Source organism: Condylostylus longicornis, unplaced genomic scaffold (assembly GCF_029603195.1).
Source record: "Condylostylus longicornis isolate FDR11 unplaced genomic scaffold, ASM2960319v2 ptg000055l, whole genome shotgun sequence".
NCBI lineage: Eukaryota > Metazoa > Arthropoda > Insecta > Diptera > Dolichopodidae > Condylostylus > Condylostylus longicornis.
The window spans coordinates 9316636-9337741 of NW_026578024.1; the positions used below are offsets into that span (position 1 = coordinate 9316636).

At 21.8% G+C, this 21106-nt stretch overlaps 1 protein-coding gene across 4 annotated transcripts in view; it reads left to right on the forward strand.

Moving 5' to 3' along the window:
- Positions 1-21106, forward strand: part of LOC129611651 (RNA-binding protein Pasilla) — a 92482-nt gene that overhangs the window by 17382 nt on the left and 53994 nt on the right. For 3 of the 4 annotated variants that reach the window (XM_055524884.1, XM_055524882.1, XM_055524881.1), the window contains exon 2: positions 12427-12465. The exons of the other annotated variant lie outside the window; for it this stretch is intronic. In XM_055524884.1, coding sequence (XP_055380859.1) covers positions 12427-12465 — 39 coding nt within the window. The remainder of the gene's footprint in view (positions 1-12426; positions 12466-21106) is intronic. 4 annotated transcript variants of the gene reach the window in all.

Below are 21106 nucleotides of genomic sequence, written 5' to 3' on the forward strand. Positions count from 1 at the left end.
TTGTCGAACTCAATATTTGAAAATAATTAATTTTATATTCTGTAGGAATATTATATACAGTATGTATTTAATTATAGAAGGTGAATATTGCATATATATAATATTTATACGGTTGGTTGATTGCATCAGGTTCATCATAAATTGTGCTGTTTTACCACAACTACACCCGGTCCTCTTGAGTAATCTACCCCCGATGCTTATTTTCGATATCTCGTCCAGTCCCGTCACATTTGCACTACCTCATATGATTAGTCCGGCCTGGCCCAGAGTCGGACACTCGCAAAGATAACGAAGAATGGTTTACTTCTTGTCCATTTTTCGTCAACTGCGACACTAATAGATACTCGTATATATATATAGATGTATAAATAATGTCAATTGTACAAAATATCATTAATTGTTTTGAATCATATAAAATTTATTTTAATTGTTAAGCGACATGAATCGGATTGAGTTTTTTTATACTAAAATGGGATCAATTTTCAAGGGTTCGAGTTTTCCGATTTTGTTATTTTTCATTGTTTACAGATTAAGAATTTAATTTGAAAAAATTTGTAAAGTATTTCGTTTCACGTTCTTCTTCATTTTAATTTGTAAACAATGTTACAAATAATTTTAATAATAACTACATAATATGCATGTATTTTGTATAATTCATATACTTCTAAATATATACTGTAAATTTTAATAATTTACAGTATAATAATTTTGTATTTTAATTAAAAAATTTCAAAAATTTTAAATTTACCTACATTTATTATTCATTGTGGTTTTAAATTTAACACAACAATAAACACATTCATTATAACATAAAAATTTTTTTTTTTTTTAATTTATCTACAAGAATTTTTAGCATATCCTTACCTAAAAAAAGCACTACTCCGTGCATATATTTCAACTTTATTATCCATTCTTCTAAATATATACAAACTTTAATAATAGAAATGTTTTTTTTTTTTATGTTATATACAAACGTATTATAAACAAAAATAAAAACAAAAAGAAAGCTCTTTAAAAAAAAAAAAAAATTAATTAAAATCGTCTATACAGCTAGAAACCAGAGGAATCATTTCTAAATGATTTACCTTGTTGACAGGCAAGAGATATGGAAAAGAAAAAAAAGTTTAGAATTTATTTAGAATAAAATATAAATTACATATATATATATATATGTATATGTGTATATGCATTTCTAAACGAGGTCATACTAATGACATGGCATATTCATTCAGTCCGCTATAAGCCTTCTAAACATATATATATATGTATATATGTGTCTGTATATGCAAATATATTCATTATATTTATATACATACATACATCCAAACATTTATTATTAACGTATTCTTTTCATATTTATTTTTCATAGAAAAAGAAAAAGAAAATATTAAATTGAAAAGAAACCATTTAAGGGAAAAATTATTATTTTTTTTAGAATCATAGTTTTTTTTTTTTTAATAATATATTTGATATATATACAATGTCCATGTATATATGTATAGGTGTATATATTTTTTTAAGAAAATTATAATCACAGAACAGGAAATTATTTCCTTCAGAAAAATCTTATTCCTTTTTTTTTTGTTTGACCGCCGCCAGAGGACAAAATAACAAAAAAAAAAAAATGTTCAATGAATGTTGAAAAAATTTAAAAACAAACACAAACTGATTTAGTGTGTGTATGTGTGTGCGATGGCTTTCATTGCGTACAACCTTATTGTGCACATTTTTTTTTATTCTGAGTTCTTTGCAATTCTAAGAGTAAAGTTTGTTTTCATTTTTTATGAAAACAGAACAAAACCATAAAAATGAACGGAAAACCATGAAAAATTATAAAAATTTCAAAATGACTAGAAATTCAAAATTTCAATTTTTTTTTTATTATAAATGAATGTTTATCTTTCGAAAGAAAGTTAGTAGCTTAAATTATTCTACTGTTTTTCATCTTGTTGTTGATTTTTTTTTTGTGATTTTATATAATATTATAAAATATAATAAATTTTTTAAAAAGAAGAGAAAAAATTGTCCTTCCGTTTAGGCATTCTATGAATTTTTTTCTTTTTATTATAAATATTCCTTTTGTTTATTTAAATTAATAAAATTCACGAGGTTTTTCAAAATTGTTATAATAATGTTATACATATAAAACTTATATTATATGTATTTTATGTGTATGTGTATGTGTGTATCTAATTTATAAATTCTATTCAGTTTTTAATAATATAAACTTGGAAATATATGTAACTAGTTTTTTATTTTAACTTCAAGGCAATCTTTTTATGTTATAGTATAAATAGCATAGATGTAGGCGCATTAGATAATGTAGTATATACTAAAAATAATGAGTTTGTTCTTTCTATACATAAAATATTAAAATTTATACTTTCTTTAGGTTAAATAATTATTTTTGAAGAGCTTTCTATGCAATTTCAGTGTGTTTGAATAAAAAATAGATTAATGTAAAGGATTTTTTTGAAAAACAATTTACTCTGCAAATCTTTTGTTTACACATTACACAATTCTTTTAAAAATAAATCTTCAACGAAGAAAAAATCTAAGTTTAATTTTCATTTCATATACAACACTATTTTATAATTAAATTTGCTATTTAAAATGACTGCTGTAGGAGCTTCTTGGCTTCTCAATTTTTTGTCATTTCCAACTACATAATTATTTTTTTTATTTTTGACTTTCCCACTATATCTCCATATCATCCCAGTTTATGCTACTTGGGAACACGATCTAAAATATATTAAATTTTTAAAATTTTTATATATTTTTTTTTTTTGGCAAAACCTTATTGGTAAATTCAAATTAATATACAAAAGGAAAAATACCATTTTATTTTATCTGCTTTTTGTTGCCTTACTTTTTGCCTTCAAAAAATTGTTCAAGTAATAATTAAAAAAAAAATCGGAACATAAGAAAGCAAAAACAAAATTTTTAATAAAAAGAAAAAAAAAAAGACAAAACTTGGAAAATTTTTTCACAATTTTTTTTCTTTTATTCTTATTTTTTTTTTTGTTGTTTTCTTCATTAAAATTTTATTGTAAGGATGTTTTTATTGAAAATTTTTATAAAATGAATTGTAATTACCATTCTTAAAAAATTAAAATAGGAAAAAATTTTTTTGTAAAAAAAAATAACAAAAAAATACTTGTAATTAATTACAAAATAATTATTAAAATTGAGAAAATTTAATTAATATTTGAAAATATGAGAGGAAATTTTCAATTTTTACATCATCTCTATAACAAGTACATTACATCCATAAAATATGATAATAAAGGAAAATTAAAATTGTAGAAAAGTTTTAAAAACTTTTCTTATTGAAATAAATTGGAAACATTTGAAAAAGAAGTAAAAGTAAATATTATAAAAAACTTTTTGAATATAATTTGAAAGAATGAAAATTTCTTCATAATGACTTTATTTGAAGACTAAATATTTTAATTATATCCCGTGTTACAGGATATTTTCTTCTTTATGCTTTAGTTTAGTTGTTGTGGAGGCGTAGGGATTTTTTTTGTACTTTAATATACTCTCTATATTTTTAATAATTTAGTGTTCTCCCTATAATTTTAAGAATAGAGGAGGTTCAATTGTAAAAAGTTAATTTCTGCTAACACGCCTTATTTTTAAAACTACATATATATAATTTAAAATAATATTCAAGAGCATATTTTCTAAGATTTAATTATATAAAAAAACGGGAGAGATCTTAAAATAATTTCCTTAAAATACTGACTATTTCAATATCATCATTTCTTATGTAAGGTAACTTTTAAATTTCTTGAGTAGTTCACAAATACAATAACAGTGAAAATGTACTTCAAATCTATGTTAATTTTTTTTTTTATTTTCTAAACTTCTAAGGTATTATGGCGAAATACTCATTTAAAGAAAACTTAATTTATTTACTAAATTATTAATTTCTTATATCTCAAGTGAGCAAAAGCTTGTTCAAGTAGAAAAGAAAAATAAATATAACAAATCCAATAAAACAAATAATATGATTACAGTTCATGAAAATAGTTAGGACATAAAGTGCGGTTGCATACATTACGAAAAAACAAGAAGCTATAGAAAACTTTTGATATTGTTTCATTCTATAAATAAAATCATCTTTTTTTTTTTAAAACGAAAGGTTTGCGAGGCAGTGATGGTAATTTGTTGAACTCACATATTGCTTTACTAAAAATATTACTTGACCATGTTTTAATCGTCCTTAAATTTGAAGCGTGCTGTGATTGTTTGTCTCAGCTCGTTGTAATGCTTTAACTACTAAAATATTTTTTTAAATTTCTCTAAAATTTGATATTTAATTTTATAAAACACCAACACTCATATAAAAAAACAATAAATAATTCAACGGTATTTAAATGTTAAATCACATTTTAATTAAAAAAACGCTATAAAATTGCATTTAATTAATTGAGAAAGAAAAAAACAAAATTTTTTTCGCACTTACATAAAACTGCAAAATTTAAACATAATGGGCAATAAAATCAAATACAAAAATTATATGAATCATTTATAATTAAAATATATAAGGTATAACACTATAATTTTGTTTAATTTTTAATCCCCATAAGCGTTTTGAAATTAAATATTAACACAGAAAAAAAAAATTTCAAATGTTAAGTAATAAAAGTGAAACCAAGCATTTCGCAACTAGCTAAATAAATTATAAATTTTTTTTTTTTACTTTTATTTCTCAATAAGGTAAAACAAATTTTATGTCATCGAAAATGAGACACCGAAATGCATATATACGTATGTATATAGAGAAATTGATAATCAAATTCTATGACAATTTAATGAATTTTCAAATTTGTCGCTAAAATTTATTACGTATACAAAAAAAAAAAAACAAAAACCATAAATACAACAGCGTACAAAACAAAGATAATCTTTATGTTGGACCAAACACCAGAAAAAACAATCAAAATTTATTTAACAAAAAAAAAAATATTTAAAAGGTTTCCAGTTTTGTTAGTTTTGTTTTTTTGTTTTTCTCTTCCACCAACAGTTACGAATCATTGCTGTGAAATGAATTACGTTCTTACGTAACAAATGAACGTTCGATCACACAAAACTAGATAATGGTCAAAATTTTTTATTTTTATTTTTCTTGTTTTTCTATTTTAATCAAAAAATTTTTTTTAACCATCATTAATAAAACGGAAATTAAAATACAAATTTCAATATAACGTTAAAAGGAATCGATAGATTTTAATCGAAATATATAAAAAAATATTCAAACATAAAAAAAAAATTTCAATATCTTGGATTTTTCATCATCGAAAAAAAAAATAAAACTGCACGAATTTCATATTTCAAATTGATGTTCGACAGATGAAATTTAAACAATTTTTCATTTCATTTTTTTAAGTAAATTTTAAGCATATTAAAATTAAATTAAAATACTTAGAGACAACTCTCTGTTCGATTTACTTCATACAAAACTGTCATACAAAATATTATATTCAAACTTGTATGAATATAGTTATTTGGAAGATGGTAAACATAGAAGGTGTTAAGATGACAAAAAACTGTGATGAGTGATGTTTGCAGTATAACTGTCCTTCATCTATTTCACATAACAAAATTTGGCAATAATTCTGTAGCAAATGACTAGCCAAAAATTTAACATTGCAAAATACACATATGTCAAATCATATATTTGACATTTAAATTTTTGACATCTTAATTTTTGACATTAATATTTTAATTCGAAACAGTATATTATTCATGGTTAACATTTACGAGAACCACAATAATTGAAAACAAAATACATTTATTTTGTTTCCCCTAAAAATATGTAAAATAACATATTTTATTTAAGACGTTTTGACAAAAATCTTAGAGTAAATACATAAAAAATAAATAAATTGAGTTTTTAATCACTTTAAATTGTCACCTTGTCATCTAATTCAAACACACAATTTATACGAAAAATTTATACGAAAAACAAATATTGTTTATATTGTGCTAAAGTGATGGCACACATGTTTAAGTTAACATTGCTATAGTTACTTAATGACATGTTAAGGCATGTTTTGTGTTATGCAGCTGTTATATGCATATGTAAATCTAAAATAAATGTTTTATTTAAAATTATTTTTTGAAAAAAAAATAAAACACCTGTATAAGGTTAAAAATAAAAAAAAAAGATTGTGAATATTTTAAACATAGTTTTATTTTGCTTTTTTTTTTTTTTTCAAAAATTCGAAATAATATTAACAAATTTTTTTTTTTCTAATAAATTACGTAATTTAATAAATTTCAATAAAATATGGAATGACGTAAACTAAAACACTATTATTTTACAATTTTTAAAGCGACTAATTAAAAAAAAGTGTCTATTGACGTAAAATATACTTATTTAGATTTCGTCAATTTTAAAAATTTCCCATCTGGATTACACCTGGTTCTATATCGTAAAAATTTTTCCAACACAGCAAATAAGTACTGATTTCAGACGTCACAAATATTTCATGCAAACGAAAAGCAAATTTAATTCTACCTTTTGATTATTGAATTCAAAACTTTGTCAGATGTTAGGTACTCAAATATTATACGAAATTATTTATTTATTTCCAATACGAGACTTCAATGTTCTTAATAATATAAGAACAGATGTATGCATTAATAGTGATCAAAGTGGTTGGATTTTAAACATTAAGTTTTAATTAAATGATAACTTTAAAATTTTATTTAATAAAAGCAGTAAAAATTTTAAGAAGATTTAAATTATAATAGTTAAAATTCTACATTATTATTTAAAATTAAATAAATTATTCGTCAGATTATATAGTTAGAACTAAAGATAAAATATAATATAAATATAGTGTATAAAATTATCTAATATTTATTATTCAAAATAAGATTTAATCTAAGACATAAAAAGTCTCATATTTACAAAATTTCTAAATTATTTACACTTACCATCATCATACACACACACACACATATATGCGAAACTTTTAATAATACTCTACAATGAATTTATCTTTAAAGTTAATTCATTTCACTATAATAAAACTAGATTTTCTTAATATTTTAATACCCATGCAATAATTTACTTGTGACCAAAAATTTCCTTTAAGTATGTATAATTTATTTTCACATAGGATTAATTATCCTTAAGAAATGGTTTTCCTTATATACATATTTATTATCAAAATCTTAATAGATACACGTACATAATGTATGCTTAGGCAGAACATTGTATGTACCTATAATATATAAATCCATTTATATAAATATGTACAAAACATGTACGCCTAATCACATTACAATCGTGCTTAAATCCGGTAGAAGAAAGTTAATATATATGTATATGTTATACACAATATTGAATGTAGTAGATTAGAGAATGTGCACCAAAATTATCTTCCAAAATATGCCAAAGGGGAATAACAATAAAGAAATCTTCGACCCATTTAATCTGTATCTTATATACATACACACATAATGTAATTTATAAGAAATTTTTACTCGATTATTACCATGGCATATTCAAGTACTTTATTTATATACGTAGGTCTTGCCTAATTTTAATATCTTATTTTAATTATTTATCATTTTATGCTCTAACGTAATTACATTTAACTTAATATACTAAAATTATGTTAAATTATGCTCTAATTAGCTACTAGATTTTAATTTAAAATTCATCTTAAAAAAAAATAATGAAAATAAAAAAATGTAATAAAAAATGTTATTTTTTTTAAATTAAAGTAGCAACAAGTTAAAACATGTTTATTTACATATTAATCTACATCATCATTTAAAATATATAGGTATATAAAACAAAAAAAAATTATTTTTTAAAAAATGTTTGGAATTTCTTCATTTTCATTCTTCTTAAAATTTTGTACATAACTCATTTTTTATTTCAATTCACTTGCCACACATATTGAAACAGAAACACAGGAAAAAAACATAAAAAAATTGAGGGAAGAAAGAAGAAAATTTAAAAAAAAAAAATTTACTCTAATTTTTTTTGGTTCTAAAATTAGAAAAGAATCATCATTTTATTATATGTATACATACAAACATACATAAATACATACAAAATATTTTTTATTTCTCTTTTAAATATTTTGTAAATTTTTGTATTAAAAAATTTGTTAAAAAATTTATTTTTAGTTTATAATAAATGCCTGTTAATAATGGAAGTCGACTTAATTTTGCAAATCATAGCTTTGCATATATTAGAATTAATAAGGAATCAACTTAAATATAAATTTTGTTCAATGACTAGGGCGTCAGATCTGATTTCTCATAAAAGAGTAGGGTTCGAAGTCGAAAATGTAAAAAATTTTATTAATTAGATCAAACACACGGTCATATGGTGGAAATATGACTTAGTTTTGGAAATGAATTTGTAATATTAGAAAAATTTCTTTCAGGATCGGAGTAAGAACGCCCAAATAATCGACATTACAGCCTCGTTATTTTTATTGTTCTTAACTATTTTAAAAATTTATTGTTAAAAATATATTTTCTATTTTTATATAGAATACGTTTCTTAATTCATGAAGAGAAATTTTAAATTATACTAGTATAATGCTTCTGTAATTAACATAAAAAAATTTGATTTCCGTTAAGGTCGCCTATATTCCGCTTCACTAACAGAATATTGAAATTTTAAATTTGAATAACTTCCATTTAAAATATCGATATCAAAAAAACAAATACCCCATTGTGAGATGACCATTTTGTTTATTAAAAAGAAAAAAAAATTAACAAAAATTCTTAAATAATCAAAAGAAGAACAACAAAAGAAAAAAAACTGCAAAAAAAAACGAAAGGAATTTCCATTCTTAATTATTGTGGTTGTATCAAAAAAAAAAAACATCAAGAGCTAGTAAATAAAAATTCATTTGATTGTATCTATATATTTTCTAATTAAATATGTTTATAAGATTATAAACATATAAACATTAAATATTACGTCTTATACAATCTATAAGTATACCTGCACTTGTTAATATACTGTTATACTTCTATACATTTATAATATGTATCTACATTAATCCGGAATTATTTGAATTATAAAGATGTTAAAATTCTTAACACTTTATGTTAATTAAGTAATATGTGTGCGTGTTTAATAATATTTAAAATATTTTTTAGTACAAACATCATTTTTATATAAATAGTATTTTTATTATATAAACCCAATATAAAAATTTTCAATACAGAAATTTATTTTAATTAATGAAAAATTCTTAATTAATAACTTATACATTAAATAAGAAAATAATTATTAAAAGCGAAATAGATATATTTTTTATAAAGTTCGAAACAAGGCCGATATATTTATTCTATAATGTATTGCTTTCTCTTTCTAGTAACACTATTATAAATGGCATGTGAAAGTTTTCGTAACTCTAATACTAGTTTTGGTATGAGAGTTATATAATGGGAGATTAACTCTCATTACAAGAATTAATAACTCTAGTATTTTCGCTCTTTTGTTCTTATAAAGATCTCATTAGGGTCTTTTAATGTTCTACAAGACTGAAATTATAAGAGTAATATTCTTAAAGAATTCTTAATATAGTTCTACAAAAGTCTTATAAGATTAAAATTGTTATTTGGGCGTTTATTATAAGCCAAAAGTTCTAGTAAACTCGAGATATCTGTTTCATCAGCGTTTTTTTCTATGGCTAATATTAAAAATTCAAAAACAAATTCATTTTGAATTTAATTATTAAGTTTTTGTTTATTATGAGAGTGAACGTAAATTACATTTGTAAACTATGAGCTTCTTAAAGAATTTCTTAAAATTTTTATTATATTTGGCATTATACTCAAAAATTTTGAAAATCAAGATTTCTTAACTTTTCTAATGTAAATATGATTTCATTTTTAAATCGAAGTTCTTTAATCGATCTTCAAAACCATTCCTTTTAATGTTGTGAGATAAATTAGAACGAGTTGGCACAGATTTTTGAAGGATTTACTTAAAGCAAGTAGATTCATTTTGGCATCACTGATTTTCAATATCTAAATCAATCCGAAAAACCTGTTCAAGCCTCTTTATCTCATTCACCCACCTAATTTTCGATATTTAATTAATTTTTATTTTAGAATTATGATATAATAATTAATGTAGTAATAAACTTGTTAATTCATTAACAATTCGAAATAGAATAAATTTTCGAATATATAAGATTCATTTATCTTTAATAATATCTTTCAAAAATAATCTACGATAATAGAATTCAAATGTGTTTATATATTATATCGTATATTAAAATTTATTTTGTGGTATTCTAAAATTAGAATTATTCTACATATAATAATTTCAGTATAAATTTATCATTTATAATATTTAAAATAATAATTTATTTATATATATATGTATTTTAAAAATTAGATTTATAAATTCAGTAAATATAATTTTCTTTTAGAAAAATCCCAATAAAAATAATTTATTTGTTAATATTGAAAAAACAACAACAACAATATTATTTTGCAATATCTTCAGAAATTACAAAATTTTATTTAAAATTATTCAACATTCCGCTCGTACATATACATATATATATATAAATTTCGATATAAAATACGATATAAAATATAAATGTTTAAATGTACAATATTTTAAAATTTATAATATTGGTACTTGGCTATATGAACAGTAAACCGGTAATAATAGTAATGTAAAAGGATGAGATTTTTGTTTTTCTTTTTTTTTTGGTATTATTTTGTTTCATTTTAAATTTGCATTAACAAAAATATTATAATGCAGGAAAAATAAATGAAAAATAACAAATACATATACATATACAATATTATACATAAAATAACAATGAAAAAAGAGTAACATAACAAAACTTAACATCCTGGAAAATAAAATTTTTCCTCTCTTATCCTTTATTGTTTTGTCTTTGTTGTTGTTGTTTCTTTTGGCTCTATCTCTGTATTTTATAACGTTGACTGCTCTTTTATTATTGTGTTTTTTTGGTTTTCCTTTTTGTTTTCAAATTGAAATATTAATAAAGTCGCCATAAAGTCCAAATTTGCATTACAATCCAATAAATATTCATTGTGACCCAATTTAAAATGATAACTACTATATATATATATTGTATTTATATAAATGCACACAAGTATACATACATCATACTTGTAATATTTACTTTAGAAAGATGTAGCCTCATTCTTTATTCTGGTTGTTCTTTTAATTTTTTTTTGTTTTATTTTCATTCTTGTTGTAAATTTACATAGAAAAACATGAATTACAATTACATACATATTATATACATACAATATTTTATATATACACGAAAGTTTGTTTATTATTGAATCATATGTATATGTACTTATGTATGTATATTAAACACATACAAAATATAGATAATACTTAAAATTTGGAAAACAATTTTCATGTACCTTCGATTTAATGCATTATACAATTCAGTTAAAGAATTATTTACGTTTGTTTGTATATTTTCAATATTAAATTGAAAAATCCTGTACAATTGTGTATTTTGCAAAAATTTAACACATACTTGCATTGTCGTCTGTTTCTCAACCTAAATGCTGCAACACTTTGGAGGTAATGTGAGGGTTTGGAAATGGTCACACCAAAATATTTGTGATAAATAATTTTTGTGTATAGGAACATATAAGAGAGTTAAGCACCATGGTAGAATTATTAAAATAAATATTTATAATTGCATAATGTTGGGGAAAGTACACACTTACATACGATATACAATATGCATTACATTACATATACGTTATCTGTATGATGTATGTAATAATTTTTATTAAATAGGTCTAATTTCTTTAATGATTAATGAGTATTTAAAAATATAAATCTGATTTTTTTTTTGTTTTTCCGGAAATTTCTCTTTTACATAATTTTAATTTTATATCTTAATTTTTTTATTTATTTACATACATTTGTACATACATACATATTTATGTAAATATTTAAAACTATAAAATTTATGTTTATATTAATTACTCGAAAAAGTTATTTTAAAATTTATAATATTCAAAGTACTTAAAACTATTTAAAACTTTCATTTCATATGAATTTATACCGATAGAAATTTACATACACATATGTAAGTGTGTGTATGACGGTATTTAAATTTTAAATATAAATTATGTTATTCGGAGAACAAACTTCTGCAACATCTATACAATTTCTATATTAATAATTTTAATACAAAAAATTATACCAAATCATTTAATTTTGGGAAATTGCAATTATTATGTGATGATTTATTATTTGGAATCATAATTAATTGTCACAGATTTCAACTGCTTCTCTCATGCCAACATTTGTTTATATAAATCAATTCTTTTAGAAGAATTTACTAACATTAAAAATATTAAAATTATAATTTTTAATAAATTTTTATTAATATTTATTTTTCTTTCTCATTTTAGGTAAGTCTGAACATGATCAGAATGGATCACCATACAGTAGTAAGTTCATTTTTAATCATACTTTGTGATAGTTGAAAATTATATGCATTTTTTTTTGTATAATTTAAAAATCTGAAAGTGCAAGAAAAATTTCATTTACCTTTTGTATGAAACCTATTGTCTCTTATCTTTAAAATTCATTTAAAATATTTTTGTGAGAAGCCCTTCATATGTGAAGTTAAAGCATTTTCCTTCATTAGCTATGGTGTATGAAATGGATATTGTCTTATTTTTCACCCTAAATACTGCTTTTGTAATTAAATTATTCGGAATTTCGAACCCAAACCCGATAATACATAATTCTAAAGTCACCTTTTATATTCAATGGATTTTCTAATTTTTAATACTCATTCATTCTCTGTCTAATACGAGGAAAAATGGGATAAAATTTTCTTAATAGATTAAAAATTTAAAATTTTAATTTTCCTTTCATTTTTCTCTCATCAAAAACACATACACTTTAAAAACAACACTCACTTTTATTTCCTGTTTTTATAGATTCAAAAGAAATTTTTCATTTAATTAAATTGTCTGGAATCTCATCAATACTTTAAATTATAATTAAATAATAAAAAAAAAAAAAAAAACAAATTTACTCACGCAAAATCTCATCTGCATATGTAGGAACAAAAATTGAAAATGTAAAACTCTAGACAAATTCTAAATTTTTTTTTTCTTCTTTTAAAATTAATAAAAATTTTAAACGTTTCTTAAGTACTACACTATAAGCTTATATAGAAGAGTTGTTTGATGGCATTTATTTACCTTTTATAAAACTAGAGCAGAAAATGAATAAGCAATTTGAAAAAAAATAAAATGTTAAAAGTTCTGCTCTAAAAGCAAGAAAAAAAAAACTTCAAAATTTATGAAAAAAAAAAACTAAAAGAGCAAAAAAGGAAAACAGAAAACTCTTTGTGTCTTAAAAACAACAAACAGCAAGACTTTCTTTGAACAAAACTTTGTATACATACGCACATACATTAAAGGTATTATACGTTATATGTTTATTTAATAAGCAAGCAGCAACTTAATCATTATTATACTTAAGTTCTAAGTTGAGTTTTTCGTATCGTTTCTTCCCTTTGACCGAAAAAAAAAATATTCATAAATTTTTATAAGCGACAACACATGAACTATAACTTCATTAAAATAAACGAAATTTATATATATATATACATATTCATACGTATATGTGAATATACATGCATGTGCGTGTGTATGTATTAAAACCTATAAATATAATAATAACGAATTAGAGAGAAAAAATATGGTATGAAAAAATTTTTATAAATTCAGTCATTTGAAAAATTTCTTTTCCACTTACTTAAGCATTTGAAAGTTCATAAAATTTATAAATTTAAAATTAAAAAAAAAAATAAGAAAACAAATTATCAATTCACTTTTATACAACTTTATTTTTTCAACATTATAAATATGTATATATGTATATTTTGTATATATACTCACACTATATATTCACTCATGTATACGAATATTTCTACTTAAATATTTGCATATTTTAACATAAAATACACCAAATTTCTAAAGAATAATTTTCATTATAAAATATTATTTTTAAATATTTTACGACATTTTATTATATATACACATATTTACATATTATATGTAAGTAATGTATTTAGGAAAATTTTCATATAAAATTTAAGCAATCCCTTTTATTTTAAATTTCTGAATATGTAAAAAACATTAATTAAACTTAAAACTCACTTAAAACTCATAAATTTTATATACAAAATTTTGGATTTAAAGAGCTCATTTCCTAAATTTTAATAATATATATATATGGTTATAAATTCAGGTATTAATATTTTTTCAAAAAAATTTAAGAGTCTCAAAATCATATCATTTTACGATAAAACAAAATATAATAAAAAAAAGGGTTATAATTATAAAGGATTAAACAAATAAATTTTGAAATTCGCCCTTTCTATATACCAAAAATTTTCTCTATATTTTGATTAATGTTACTATGCATTTTGAATTTTAAACTAAAAATAGCATAACCACATACTTATCCATATAAATAAATTAAATTTTAATGCAAAATGAAATAAAAACTCAAGGACAAACGTGACAAAAACGTTTAAAAAAATTAAAAATTAATTTATAATTCTAAAAGGGCAATTCAAAAGTGTCGTATATTAAATTAAATTTATATTTTGAATTACGTGGAAAAAGTGTGAAAGAATAGTGAGTATTCAGCGATAATATTTCATATGAATTGAAAAAAAAAATTAAGGAAATTTCAGGGAGCATAATCTTTTAATAAGTTATTCGGAAAATTTTAATTTAAAATTTTATATTCAACTAGACAAGGGTTAATTTTTGTTCTTCTCGCCTTACACTTGTAGATATGTTAAGTTTAAACACAGATTGTATATTTCTCTCTTCATATTCAATTTGTTAATCCAAGACATGACTAGCAGACTGTCTTATAACTACTACTGTCTTAAAACTAAGAACCTATCGTAACTTGTCTTAAAAACTGAAATATTTTATTGCTTAATTTTAGACCGGTAATAAAGGAAAACTGTAAACAAAAAAATTTTTGTTTTAACCTATTTTGGAACACAAAAAAGATTTTGCTCTTAAGAATTTCAAAATATAGAATTTGATCATTGATCCTTTTTATATTTATGCGATCCTCATACCTACATTTTCCTCATTCAGTCATACTTTTCTTACATATACTAAAAAACTTTTCCAATAAGCCATAATATCTCTCTTTCAATGAAATTTAACAATAACCTTCACTTTATAGGTTCCGTTCGTACAACCAATGGCGTAAATTAATATTTATCATGATTCTCAAATCAATTTCAATGTTTCTATACAAAAAATTTTTGTATTTTGCATGAAAATTATTAGTTTAATCGCTCAAAAGTTTTTGAAAATAAAACTTTTCTAAAGTGTTATATTTTTAGATTTTTCATAATATGCTCAAATTTGCATTTATTAATGTGCATATATATACTTAACCAGAATTTTTTAAGGACTTATTAAATATCCTGAGCACGCACCTCTAATTTATATTCATGAATTTTTATTTTATATTCTACATCGCTATTGTTTAAAATTTTATTTAAAATTTAAAACTTTTTTTTAACAATTTTAAACTTTTTTTTTTTTGTAAAATTTTGCCTAAAGAAATAAAAAAAAAAATTATTTTGAAAATTAATATTCGTTGTTTATAAGTAAAATTCACGGGAAAAGTGTAAGTACACGTAATAGCACATATGTGTACATACACAAATAAATGTATATGCATGCATATACATATGTATAACTAAAATGTTGTTCTGTTATATTCAAAATTTTCTAGTACATATTAAATATATGAAAAAAAAAGTAAAATAAAAAAAAACATACTTAAAGTTTTTCTTTTATAAGCAATTCAACTTTTTCGGTACTAAAATTTTATTACTAAAGTTTAATTATATTATACACACTCATATACAACTATTATACATATAAGAATGTATAGGAACACATTTTTTGTTTAAATTTTTTCGTAGTGTAGCTTCAAAAATTGTTATTAAGGAACTTGTATTTTCATATATGCCTATAATGCTACATAATATTTATAGCACGTACCATGAATATTTTTGTGTATATATAGGAGAAAAAATCTAAAATTAAAATTATTAAAATTAACCGGGTTATGAGAAATTTGTTTTTGTTTGTAATTTAAATTTTTAGTTCATTTTTTATTTTTAATGTGCAGCATATAGGTAATATTAAAAATGTTGGTTATATAAAAATCAAATACATAAGTCCCTTTATCATTTACATATGATACATGTATATATGTATACGAGAAAGGGTTAAAAGGAACATTGGGTATAGATGTTGAATTCAAACGAAAAGCAAATTAAATAACCCTGTGGGCGACAAAAAAGCCATTATATAATTTTATTAAAAGTAACTATGAAAAATATCCTTGAATAAAAAAAATAATTTTCACACAAGATTTATTTAAGGAATCTCACGCATGGTGATGGCCTTACAATTTCTTATTTAGGTATGCAGTGAAAATTTAATTTTCCTTTTTAGTAAAATTTTAATTGAAAATTTGAAATTTTTTTTTAGAATTTTTAAAAATTTACAAAAATATTATGGTGTGCCAAAAATTTACAACAAAATGAAAAACTTTCTGAAATTTCTTTTTTTTTTTCTTTCACGTTTATTTTAAATTTATTTGTTATCCTTTGGCATGAAATCTTAGCAAAACGAAATGCCTAAGTGGTGTGTGTATTTAAATAATTAAAAATGTTTCCAAAAATTATATTCGTTTTCGAATTTGAATTTTTTAATGAATTCATGCATGAATTATTTCGAAATTATTACAAAGTTGAAGTACTTACATACATACATATTATATAAAATACAAATATGTAATTGTTAAAATTCAATTTTGTATGTAATTATTATTGTACATTTAGTGCTTATAATTAAAATTATATTTTTTGTATAATAAATTATATTTTGTCTTAGAAATAAAATTGGCACTGAAATAAATTTTGAATACTTGTAATGGACACATTGAAATTGGTTTCAAAAAAAAATTTCCAAAAAAATAATTTCTTTGTTTTCATATATACATACAGACACACCTTGAGAGTTTTAGATACAAGTTTTATATTCTAAAATTTGTTAGGAAGCAAATTGCTTAAATTTATACTTTTATTTGCGAAACGTCCAAATACAAATAAATTGTCTGACTTGTAAAGAAATAAGGTCTTATTAAAAATTTTCTTAAAACTTTTACATTTAAAATAATTGTAGAAAAACAAAATTTGCTTTAAAAAATTTCGTACTTGAAAATAAAAATTTGGTAATTTTTTGATTTAAATATTGAGGAAATTATTACAATTTCTAATGCTACCCCTATTTAGTAAACAATAGTATTAGTAAAATTAGTATGTAAGTACACATACGTGTATAATATAGGAAATAAATTTAAGTACCAAATCAAATCAAATAAAATCAAAAAAATTAAAAACCATAAAGACAACAAAAGTTATACTTTGATGCGCTAGACATGTCTAAATACAATATTCTCGTATAGAAATAAGGGCCTAGTATCTACATAACAATATAACACATAAGCACTCAAGTATATTTTTGTTTTTTTTTTTTTGTTAATATTTCTAAGAGAAACTGATTCCATAGATTTATGTATTGTTCTGTTAAGATGCGTATATAAAATATCTGTATTTATGTATGTACATTTGTACTTATGTAAAATCAGATCTATTTTTGAATACATTTACTTATATATAAAATATTTGAATACAATGTTTATCTAGACATTCTCAAGTATACCCCTAACCTTGTATAATAAATTTTTGGCGTCTATATGACTGACTATGAAATAAAGAATAGGTAGACACAATAATCGTTTTTCTTTTCGTCTTATATTATTTTATTATCATTTCCGTAATATCATAAGCACGTGCTTAATATACAGTGATATAACATTTTCCCAACAACAATACATACATTTATGTATAGTAACAGAAAAAACAACATTAATAAATTTCTCGAGATCTAAAAATCAAAAAGAACAACAAAAAAAAATGAATACGTAATAAAAAAAAATTTATAAAATAAACAAAAATATCAACGTACATACAAACATAAATAAAAAAAAACAAAAAATCTAAAATATTTTCAAGAAGAAAATTATAGCAGCAACAACAGCAACCGCAACAACATCATCATCGTCGACATTTAAAATGATAACAACAGTAACAACAACAACACTAACAAAAACAAAATATTTTGATACTTGAGTGCAGTAAGAAAATCGTTGATTTTCTATAATATTTTTTTGTAAAACAAAAAAAAAAAATCTCAATTTTTTATTCTTATTTCTCCCTTTTTTTATTTTATTTAATTTTTTTTTTTATAATTCTTATTATGCTGGATGCTATTGATGTTGTCTTGCCTTGCCACAAGAAAAAAAATAAGAAGAATTGCATTTCATTTGTTATTCATTCATTCATGCTGCTCTTTCACTTTTTTTCCTCTTTCCTCTTCTCTTTTATCATAAAATATAAAATTTTTTTACTACTCGTATTACACTGAACGAACAGTGATGATTTGAAGAGTAATCAAAGCAAAAATAAACGAAAATGAAATGAACATTCAAAAGGAAACAAGGAAAGATTCAAGATAATAAAAAATTATTTTAACTTTAACCACTTTTAATGTAATAAATTAAATTGATAAAATTTGTAATTGTTACAACAAAACCTTTAAAAAATGAATTCGAATGATAGCAGTGATTTTAGAAGGAAATTATTTACAATAATTTTTGTAGTAGCACATTTACTTTGAAAAAAAAATAAATATATTGAAATATATTGCATAATTTTAGGAGTTAGAAAACAACGACGGCTTATTAAATGTGTTAGAATAAGTAATATCATACTTCTTGATAAAAGATAGAAATTTAGAAAAGCTTATATAGCTTCAGACAAATAAAGAGCCGAAAGAAGGGTTAAAATTTGTAAAGAAAGATTAGTTTGTGTAAAAAATTTCAGCTTTTTATGTTAAAGGATTTTGTAATTTTGTTAACAAAGGGACTGATAGACGAATAAAATTAAACTTGTTATCACATTTTGCTAAAATTTTGTTGGAAATGTGCTAAAAATACATGGTCATCTAAGCTCACAATTATGAACATACGTATAAAGCATATAATATGTAATAATCTAAACTTACAAAGACAAGATACAATAAAATATTTTAAAATATTTTCAAAAAAAAAAAAAAAAGGAAATAAAAATTTTCATATTTTGTCCCAAAACTTTTTAACCTACTTGTTCAAAACTTGTTCAAATATAAGATTTATTCGTTTCTTTACAATATGCTGTACACTATATTGTATTTTTCTTATATATGTTCATTAACTGGAACCAAAAACTACTGTGTAGCAGCCACAAATTGAAAATATTTCAAAATTTCATCTTTATATGTACTTACGTACGTTCACATGTACATTGTATATTATATATTTGTTATTGATTAAAGAGAACTCCATATTATAAAATTATCTACTATACATGTATGATATCTATACATGTATGTATAAGCCTATGTTATGCATCTGTAAAATTATAAAATTTCAACAAATTTTATTACATGTCATTTTTTTTATATGTAGTACTTAAATTGGTGCAGTATTTTTTGTAAAGAATAAATGAAAATTTATATATAGAAAAAATAAGCAATATAAAAACTCAAAAATAGAAGCAAAAACAAACTTTTATGGTTATTATATGATTTTCAATTGATGGTATTATGAGATTACATAATTCTTAAGGACTTTTCTTTTTTTTTTTTGTTATTCAATATTCTCAATATCATCGGAACACATACTATACGTACTCACATATGTAAGTACATGTACACATATTTGTACAAGCACTGTAATAAAAAGGTATGCGGTGAATGAAAAAACTTTAACCACACTTACTTACCATCATATTTTTTTGCTTTTTTGCCTTATCACCAATAAATCATGGTAATTATAATTATTACTTGAGTTTTTTTTTTTGTAATAAAAAATTGGAGTATGTCAACACTATATAAATAGAAAAATAATAGGTTCTTAAATTATTATATACAAGAAAACAAAAAAGGGAAAAATTTCAAATATACTTAGAAAATTTAATTTAAATGAGAAGTGAATAAAAGAAAAAGAATTTTAAATATAAAAATTGAATGTACTTGGTTATGTTATAATTATATAATAATTCATAATATGCGATTTAACCAGATATAGGTACATATTTACATGCTATGTATTTAAGAGGAGTACTTGGAAATCAATTAACATTCTCGTTCGATTTGTTCCACATAAAAATCAAAAAAATTTGTTACTATTCAAAATCAAATATGTGTGCTCCAAATATATTTTTTTTAATATTAAAAAAAATCATACTTTATATTCGATAACTTTAATATCTTTTGAATATTACTCTATATTTTTAAATAAAGGAAGAACTTCAGCATTATGAGGCGTTTTTTTTAAATTTTTACAAAATAACTTCTCAGATCCCTTCTAAATCTATAATTTCACTTTTAATACTATACTCATTATACTTTGTTCTTGTCTTTATTATACATACTTTGTTTCGTATATATATGTATATGAAAGTATATAATTGCAGCTTTTCGTTTTCATTATATTATAGAGACTGAGGTTAATTAGTGTTATTTTGTAATTTGTACATTTTCATTTTTGTATTTTGAAGGAGATTTCGTTCCCATTTCATTATATTGATTCAGTTATGGTTTTTAATTTTTTTTTTGTTTCGTCGAGTTTTATTTTACTTTTCTAAACAAGGTAGCTTGAATTGGATACATAATAAGTATTACTTATAAATTTGCATGCATATATTTATGTAAAAAAAAGGTCTTCTATACCTTTTTTGTAAAGTGTAATTTTCAACATGTATACGATAATGTAGACACTATATAAGTATATTATGTGTATATATACATATCATGTAATCTTGTAAAAATTTTTTTGAATAAAATTAGTTTAATGCGATTTATAATAATATTTGATTGAATATGTAAGGGATCAGTGAATAGTTTCTATTAATTT